At 39.4% G+C, this 9,720-nt stretch overlaps 1 protein-coding gene across 1 annotated transcript in view; it reads left to right on the forward strand.

The window, feature by feature from the left end:
* Window positions 1–2,263: 2,263 nt before the first annotated feature.
* Window positions 2,264–9,720, forward strand: part of hook1 (hook microtubule-tethering protein 1) — a 23,050-nt gene continuing 15,593 nt past the window's right edge. Inside the window, exons 1-7 of the mRNA XM_050055384.1 lie at window positions 2,264–2,735; window positions 4,904–4,989; window positions 5,689–5,761; window positions 6,716–6,766; window positions 7,838–7,970; window positions 8,289–8,356; window positions 8,591–8,653. Coding sequence (XP_049911341.1) covers window positions 2,691–2,735; window positions 4,904–4,989; window positions 5,689–5,761; window positions 6,716–6,766; window positions 7,838–7,970; window positions 8,289–8,356; window positions 8,591–8,653 — 519 coding nt within the window. The 5' untranslated portion in view covers window positions 2,264–2,690. The remainder of the gene's footprint in view (window positions 2,736–4,903; window positions 4,990–5,688; window positions 5,762–6,715; window positions 6,767–7,837; window positions 7,971–8,288; window positions 8,357–8,590; window positions 8,654–9,720) is intronic.

The raw sequence follows: 9,720 nt of genomic DNA on the forward strand, positions 1-9,720 counted from the left end.
GATGTTATACACCTTTATGTGATGAGCCACGCCCTCCGCAATATTCATTGCCTTATAGAAGCTCAGTTTTAGTAAGTTTTCCAACTTTTGCCAAGAGGGAACTTTAGATATTGCTCCCTAGATTATGTTCACCCAGTTTCATGCAGATTGCTCAAACTTCCTAGGAAGAGATCCGTTTGAAGTGTTTTTCAAAAAATTCAAAATGGCGGAAAATTTTTTCAAAAAATTCAAAATGGCGGAAAATCTATATAAGCGGAAGTTATGGGTTCTAGAGGCAAATGTGTTCCTCATGAGGAGAGGCATCTCTGTGCAAAGTTTCATGTCTCTACGACATACGGGGCATGAGATATGCCCAAAGTTTGACATTTCAATGGGTTGCTATAGCGCCCCTCTTTGGCCAATTGATGTAATATTGCTTCATTGGCATCCTCCCATGACCCTCTACCACTGTGCCAAATTTCACATGGATTGACCAAGTCAGTGAGGAGAAAAACGTGAAACAGACACACACACAGAGTTTTTGTCATTATATAGTAAGATTGTACAGTGGGCCTGTTATAACTTTGTTACCTGAATGTGGGATAGCAGCTTCACTAGGGAGGGAAAAGTGCTGTTGAACTACTTGTATTAACAGCAGATTGAATACTTAAACCTACAGAAGCCTGATGCATTTATTTGAGAAAAACATGTTTGCCCTGTTTCTCTGAACTAACAAGATCATTATCTGAGGAAAGTTTTTATGGAAAATAAATCTGAAAAGTCTGCTTTGTAGCAGGTCACTAGCCTTTCCTCAGATTCATGTATATGATTTTGGATGTAACTTTTTTATTGTCAGCGGACTGAATACTGACCTAGTGGCTCCCAACCTGGGGGTCCTGACCCCCACTAGGGGTCACCAAAGCTTCACAGGGGTCGCAAGGCCTTCTTGATTTTAAGGGGTGTAAGAGAACTGTTTTAAAATTTACAGTAGGCCTACATTTTATATGAATTCTGAGAAGGGAATCAAGATGTAAACCTTTTAAAAAATCTCACAGGGTAAGGTCACAGTGAACACCTGAGTGAACAAAAGCTATATTCACAGAGTATTAATTATAAATTTAATTAAATTAAAAACTGATTGTAAAAAAATATACAATAGAAAAACAGCACTGTATATAAAGAATTACTAAAAATATCAGGAAAACTCCCCGATGAAAATAATCTGCTGTTAATCACTGTTTGGGTCAGGTGTACAGTTTGTCAGTTGTACTGTTATTATTATTGAATATAATATGAAACAGCCATAAAATGTATCACTTAGTCAGGGGTCCTCAGTTTACTCAATGATGGAAAAGGGCTCAATTTAGGGAAAAAGACTGGGAAGCACTGCTCTATGTGAAAATGTGACGCATTCACTTGAGAACAAATATGTGCCCTGTTGTTAACAAGATAATTATCATCAAGAAAATTCTGGGAAAGCTGTTCGTGAAAAAATCGGCTTTGTTTTTTCTGGAATAATGACATCATTATCTCAGAATTATGAGAAAAGTATTTATTGAAAAAAGAAAAACAAGGATTATAATCTTGTAAATTCCTGAATTTCCTGAATTGAGATTATCATTTTATTTATTCACAAAAAGAAAAGGCAAGGAAATGAGAGCAGCTCCATAAATGTATGGCAGCCACTGATAAAACACTTACCCAGTGATATAAGGGACTTAATTCAAAGAAGAAGCACCACAGAAATTTACCTTAAGAATGATTTGCCTGTAAACAACAGTGCATTAGTGTGTAAAATGAATAATGTGTGTGCATATGATTATAAAGGCTTCATTATAACCCCCCAATCCACTTTAAATGTTTTATTTTATTCTATTTTATTTTAATTTAATTTAATTTAATTTAATTTTATTTTATTTTATTTTATTTTATTTTATATTTGTTCGGTTATTATTCATTTATTGATTTATTTATTCTTGCTTGTAATACTGATTTATTTAAAGTATTATTTGTATGTGTATTATCGTATCAAGCTCAGGACTGTTACAAAAATGTTGATATTATAATTCGGGGGAAAAAAATCATAAAATTTTAATATCCAGAAACAAAAACAAAAGAAAAAAAAACGAGCAGAACATTTTTTCCATTAAATATTTGTCAGATAATAATGTGGTTAATTCAGGAAAATAAGTGAATGCTTTCCACTTCCTTAGTAACCAACCAAAACAGCCTTTCTTTTATGAAATATAATGAATAATAAACATTTAGCTGTGTTTCTTTTCCTTGTGTTTATCCATCAGTGATGACAGAGGAGCCATTTGATCATTTCACTGGTCTGACTGTATATAGTTTGTCCAGATTACGGGGGTGTACATTAATCGCAGATCGCGCTCGCTGATTGGCTACAGCGATATTTACCAGCCGTCAATCTTCACAGATCTCAACGCTGATTGGTTACTGCCTGTATCACCCTCCCTTATTTCATCCCGAGCCTGCAAGCACGTCAACGTCAAAGAACTAAGAAGCTGCGCCATTCTCGTACATCGTACGTCCTTTTAACGGCGCAAAGGCCGTCACGGCTCCCGTAGTGTACGTATTTGACGTTAGAGAGCTACCTCTTGGCAGCAGGTGAGGTCAAATGCAGAGGAAAGGAGCGGAAGAGGTTTGCTGACAGGTGGAGGCAAATATAGCTTTAAGCTAAAGAGGAACAAATGGACGAGAGTAAAACGGCACTGACGGAGAGCCTCGTAATATGGGTGAGTTTTATTTGACATCTTAGCGTGACGGGAAGGTGTCGCCTGATTCGAGGAAACCATGGAGGCGGTTTGGTTTACCTGTTTGTAGGTGGTGGGGGTGGGGGTGGGGGTGTCAGCGAAAACACTCAACAGCCGTGAGAAATCAAGGAAACGTGACGGAGAGACGATTTTAATTCAACGGTCGTCACATAACCGTTATGACGGAGATTAACGTCAGTTTCAGCTGTTATTAGTTTAATAATATGCTGCATGCTAACTAAGTGAGCAGCAGGGTTAGCTAATACACATAAAGTTACCAGGTAAAGACACAAAGACAACAGTATCCTGTAGTTTGGTCGATCCTCGTCGATTGCTAATCCAATTAACCGGGATATATTCGTGTAATGTCGCTCTTGTTAACCTTATGTAACTGATGAAGCTAATGTTAACAGTTAAGTACCCTCATTTAGCAACAGTTGCTGCCTTCACCTGCTCCTCTCCATGGGTGTGAATCAACGGTTTGTTTCCTGTCTTGGCGTGACAACAGGTTCATTAGATCTAAGTCCTGTATCTAAGCCACATCAGTTACCTTGTTGAACAACAGTGTTACTGTCTCACGACTTAATAAGAGGTGAGATTAAGTTAGCCTGCCACAGTTACATCCCAGAAACCTGTGTGTCCAACTAGGGAAAAGGAAACACTTCCCAGTCAAAGACATTTCCTGTCCATTCAGTTAAATATTATACTTAAGTAAAAGCAGTGATACCTCAGTGTAATCTCTCACAAGTGAAAGTCCTGCATTTAAAATCTTGCTTAAAGTGACTCTTACCTTTCTGGAAATTTGACACTTTTCTTTATTTAGGTTAAAATGCTATTAATAAGCTATTTATACACATTTCTTATGTGTACATGTTTTACTTTTATTTGTTTTTTAGACAACATGCCTCTGATTTTTTATTTCTATATTTATATGTAGGCCTACTTTATATATTGTCTTATGAATTGTCGCATAATGCATTCTTGCATACTTATTTCTATAATAATAATATCTATAATGCCTATATGCCCATGCATCTGGTAACGGTTAGGCTTTCAGCAATTTTATACACTGCTGCGTTTCTTAATCTATAACAGCAGGCTATAACATAATTCATTACTAAATTATATTTTTTTTAACAATTAAAACTGAAAATATTGCGATTATTTTTGACAGGTATTGCAGTTGCGATATGAGTTGCGATTTTAGTGGGAATGGTTATTTTTGCTGTTTATTTTCATTGAAAAAATATAAAACTAATGATATGATTTTTACTGGGGTCTGTACCAAACATCTGGGACATGATTTGTAGCCTGTGGCCTCTGTGTAGCACCCCAGTGCTTCATTTATACAGTTTTTTTGTGACATGTTTTACCTTTATCAAAAAATTGCAGTTCCTGTAATTTGGATATTAAACGTGGGCCATAGTGCGATTTCGATAATATTTTGATTACTCAATAATTGTGCAGCCCTAGTAACAATCTGAATCTACAAACTAGTAACTAAAGCTGTCAAATAACTGTAGTGGAGTAAAAGTATTTACAAGTACCTTGAAGTTGTACTTAAAGAACAGTACGCAGTTACATTCCACCACAGGAAGCCAGACACATAACTATAAAAGTTGTCCTCAAACAGTGGACTTACTTTTAATATAAGATGTCAGTGTTTCCATTTGATGGTTCATTTTGAAATAACACTGTCACTGGCTGATGGGAGTGAATGTCAGAGTGGCAGCCTTTGGAGAGGTTTTGTTATCACTGCAAACTGCAGTTTGTGTACAGGACACGGTTTGGCAGTTTGTGTTTGAGTAAAAAGGATGTTAGCCCAGGTCGTTACACCTACCTTACACCGTGGCTGCCACTTGAATTATTCACACCTTCAAAGCCTTTGTCTTTATCGTGGTGTCTTTGCCACTTTTATCTGCAGTCCAATCTGTCATCCCTGTCCTCCATTGTCTCCGCTCCTCCCTCGTAGTGGTTTGAATGCAGGTACACAGCACCTCAGCACATCTGCAGTGTTGTGGAGTAAATCTCCAGTGACAGCTTGCTGAATGCAGTGTGCTTCTGCATGTCACCACCTCCCCAACAGTGTTTTATTCCCCCGTGGAGTGTTGACCAGTCCCCATGATGATGCTGTGTTTTGTGCCTCTCAGCTGCAGACCTTCAACACTGCTGCACCCTGCAGAACAGTGGAGGAGCTGACCACTGGAGCGGCAATATCTCAGGCACTGAATCAAATGTGAGGAAACACACTCACACACACACACACACACACACACACAGAGGAATACAACATATACTGTAGGTCGTCCAGATCTGCCCCATTAATCATGATATCTGGCTCCTCTGCTGATACAGTATTTATTCAGAGCCAGTCTGGTATGGCTCAGATAATTCACATCACATGTGGCCTTGGCAAAAAAGCTCACTTAAAGGATTTTGTTTGTCACTTATTCAGGGAAAATTGTTGTTTATGGTGTAAAACACTGAAGCACAAATGCTATTGGATGGTTAATTTCTGGTTCTCTTTTTTGTGCAAACCTTTTTTCATTTCTATAGATAATGAAATGAAGATCAAACAACGTCTTGTTTTTAAATTCACCAATCAGCGCAAGTAGTGATTCAAAAAGGTCTAATGTAGAGGAAGCAGATATGACGCTCTCCTCAGACAGCAACCTTGAGACTTCACAATGCGCCAAAGCTACAGTAGAGAGACATGTTGCGTTATGAGTAAGTGATGAGACTTTGTGAGAGACAAAAACTCTCTCTACGTTGCTTTTACTATCACTGTAGAAAAAAAAATAGTGCAAGTAAAAGAAGGCTGAGAGAAAGCAAACTGCAACATTCAGTATTATCTAGAAGAATCTGACCTTGAACGACACACAGTCGCTGAGAAGTCACGTGTGGATGAGCTGTTGTTCCCATCTGTGTGCTGCAGAGACCCAGCATGGTTCACTGATGGATGGCTCGGCCGTATAAAAACAGATGTTGAGGAAAACTGGAGACTGAAGGTACAGAGCAGTGCTGTCCTCCCCGTCCCCCTCTCTGACTTTTCTCTTCATGTTTTGCTGACCCCCCCCTCCACGTGTGCTAAATCCTGTGTTTGCTTCAACCCTGCCAATCTGTCCTTGACACTGACCTCCTGCCTGCCCCGGGGGTGCTGCTCCTGGCTTAGCCCGCACTCTGACCCCACGTTCTGACTCCTCTGGTGAAATGTGTACATGTATGTTTGTCTAAATGTGTCAGCTGTATGTAATGTAATTCAAAAAGAAAGTGCACGCTGTTCTCGATCCCTGTTTCACTCTGTTTCCCCTGTTGCTGTTTTTCATCCTCAGTCTTTCACAGAAGACATTTTGACATGCCGCAGTAGGAAACACACAATAATAAAATGAATAGCGGCTCAGTTCCATTTAGGTGCCTCAGTTTAAAGGTCCTTGTGTTGTGTATGCAGGGCTTACTGGGACAGTAGTAGAAAAGAACCACCATTAATGTTATTAATAACCTTTTCACCAAAAACAAGTCAAAATGTCTGCTGTGCAAAAGGCATGTTTTCACTGTGTACATGTGAAGAGTCTTGATTTTTATTATGGCATGAATATAAATTATGTTTGAAGTGAACCTCTTGTGATTTTGTCGAGGGATGCACAATAATATCAGTACATCATCACTAATGTCGACTTTAAAATGAACTATTAGAATCGGCCAACGTGTTTTTTCATATTTTACACAATGCATGAATATGACTAATATGATGTTGATTCCACGACAGAAGAGACTTAATGATGACTTAAATTAGGTGGAAAAAATGTATATATATCAATATATCAGCATTGGTTACCGGCCAAATAAGTTGTTATATATCAACAAATAAATCCAATATCGTGCATCCCTAATTTGTCCCCTTGGTCCCAGTTTTGACGATAAACTAAGTTCCTAACATTTTATAATCTTGTGTGTGATCTCAGATGAACAACCTGAAGAAGATCCTTCAGATGGTGGTTGATTATTATAACGAGGTAGGTTGTGGTCCTGTACAGTATTCTCCTTGTGTTTGCACAGTTGACAGGTTATTTAACACCTACTGTGTGTAACAGGCGGACTCTTGCGTGTTTGTTCAGTTCATGTGGGAGTTGTAGTATGCACTGTTGACGTAATGCCCAACCCCAGGAGCCTAGTGTGCTGTTAAGATCAAAACAAGCATCACGCAGTTCAAGCCTGATACTCAGTACATCCACAGTGGAGTTCTAAAGCCAGCACTTTATATCCACTTTGCTACAACACACAACTGACATATTTTATTCAATAATCCTTGTATGCTTAATAGAAGACTTAAAAATACTTTTAAAGGCACAGTCTGACACATGTGAGGACAACGTGGGTTTTTAGTGACAGACTAAGATTTAGCAAAGACCTGGGATCTTGCAGGGTCACTGTTTGCAAGACTACAACTTGATACCTTTAGAGATTCCCATCCTACTCCTGGTGAAAAATATTAGGCCAAAGTCCCATTAAGAAAAATAACATATAAACAACTCCTAAAAAAATATCTTATTTAAAAAAGATGTAAGATTTCTCACTATAGTAAGTGCTGGTTGGTGGATCAGATACATGCCGAATTAAACACGGACTCTTATTCACTCTACAACCCAAGCTTATTCATGTTCTTGCGCTCTCCCGGGATCACGTTCGTGTTTACTGTCTACCTGGTTTGCTGCCTCCTGTTTGGTGCGGGAGAGAATGGTTGTTCACAATCTTCACATAATTAAACTCCAGTATTTACATGAGCAAAGACTAAAAACTTAAAATAAAATTCAACATGTTAAATTTTGTCATGAAGGACTAACTTAAGACGGCTCAGACTGAGTTTTGGACCACCTTACACCAAATGATTGAGATCATGGAGGTGTGCCACAGCTCTAGTAAAACTCTCATGGTTTTATTACAACACTGGAAATTTGTCTGCAACAGTAAAATTGCTTGTGAAGTTGTTTGGCGTCAGGCTGGCATTAGTCTACCAGAACAGCTGTTTACACGTTGAGCATGTAAAATCAGTGCCGTTTCACTCACTGTTATCTTTGTTCCACCAGGTCTTAGCCCAGGAAATCTCAGACTTCCCATTGCCAGATCTGGCCCTGGTGGCAGAGCATTCGGACCCCGTGGAGCTGGGGAGGCTGCTGCAGCTTGTGCTGGGCTGTGCGGTCAAGTGTGAGCGTAAACAAGGTATGTGGCTGCTTCTGTGTTCGGCACAATTTTGTGTACACAAATTAGACACAAACAGATATCTGCAGTATGTGTGTGGTGTACAGAGTAGAGAGAAAATGAATTGTCCATCAGAATCCAGTTGGGTTAAGGCCCGTCAGCTGAAAAATGTTTAATTATTGCCCTGCCAAGTCTCTGACAAAGGCAGAGTCCATCAGAGAGCCTGGCGGGGAAATCAATGTCGGTAGTGTTACATTTGGAAGTGGGATGCCAGTGCTGAAAAATGATAAATGCTGTAGTCAGCGTGTGTAGTTCATGAATCTCTCATTCTGTTTACAGAATACATTCAGATCATCATGACCTTGGAGGAGTCTGTGCAGCACGTTGTAATGACAGCCATCCAGGAGGTCAGTCCATCTTAACACCAAGTGTCTCCCTCACTCAGATTAGAGATGTTAAAGATATCCAGTACAGCTTGGCTCAGCAGTTGTACATTTTTGATAACTGTAGCTGTCTCAAAGGCACAGTAGTTGTTGGTGGGGGGCAGAGGGCATACTGCTTGTGTTCAGGTAAAATAGGTGGAGGCTTTGCAGCTATTCTAATGAGTGTGTGTGATCCATAAACCCATTTTTCCTCTCCAGCTCATGAGTAAAGAGATCATGGCCCCATTTGGAGCAGAACCATCAGGGGACTTGGAACAGCAGGTCAGTGTTATTACGACAGAGACTCCCAGCTGGGAAATCTCCTTTGTGTTTGAACAGAGTTCTTACTGTCTGCTGTGTGAAGGCCTTTACACACCAAGGCTGTGTTTTTCTCTTGTGTCTTTTTAATCCATCATCAGATAGAGATGATTGCACACAGGAACCTTGTACACTGAGTCCAATGCATTTTATTGTTCTATTTTTTCCCCAAAAATTCTCAATACAAAACAAAATGGAAAGACACATTTGCTCCCTTGCTTCTCTCCACTGGAGGCACCTCCCTGCCTGTCACCACTCTCTCCTCCTTTCACCTCCTCTCTACCTGAAGTGGCTGAGCTGTCCTCCCTCTCTGTCTCCACACTGTCACTTTCTCTTTCTCTGTCTGCATGTGCTCTTCAGCCTCCTTTTCATCCTCCTCTTTGTCGTCGTCATCCACCTGAATATTACTATCTCACCTGTTGTAGGCTTTCTGAGTCACAAAATTATACTGTGCACTTCCTCTCTTTTGTTGCAAATGTATGTGTCTCCTGCAGGTCACATTTTTTTTCACTGCCTCTTTGTCATGCAACGCTCTAAAGGGTTTTGATGGATGCAAAAAAACTGCAGATAATTGAACCTGTTCTGAAAACTCTGATGGATGAAGTTCGGAGTTTCGGAGTTGGTGTCTAAGTGTTTGACTGAACATGAGGTCATATTTATTTTTCAACGTGCAATGATTTTGGATGAAAAATAAGGACTTGGTGTGTAAAGGTCTTTATTCTCTAACCAAGGGAATTTAAATTGTGTGATATTAAAATTATTTATTATAATTACTAGTCCATACCCACTGAGTGTGTTTGGGATACAGGTCATAGGAAATTGCAGATTAAATAGTCAACTGAACCCTTTAAGAAGAGCAATGTATTCAGACAGAGTTTTTGTGAATTTGACAGTATGATTGCTTTATTGAAAGTACAGTAGATTGACCACGTCAGTGAGTAGAAAAACGTGGGACAGACAGAATGACTGACTGACAGAATGACACACTGACAGTTTCCATGATTATGTACAGCATACCATACCATGACTTA

Source organism: Epinephelus moara, chromosome 10 (assembly GCF_006386435.1).
Source record: "Epinephelus moara isolate mb chromosome 10, YSFRI_EMoa_1.0, whole genome shotgun sequence".
Classification (NCBI taxonomy): domain Eukaryota; kingdom Metazoa; phylum Chordata; class Actinopteri; order Perciformes; family Serranidae; genus Epinephelus; species Epinephelus moara.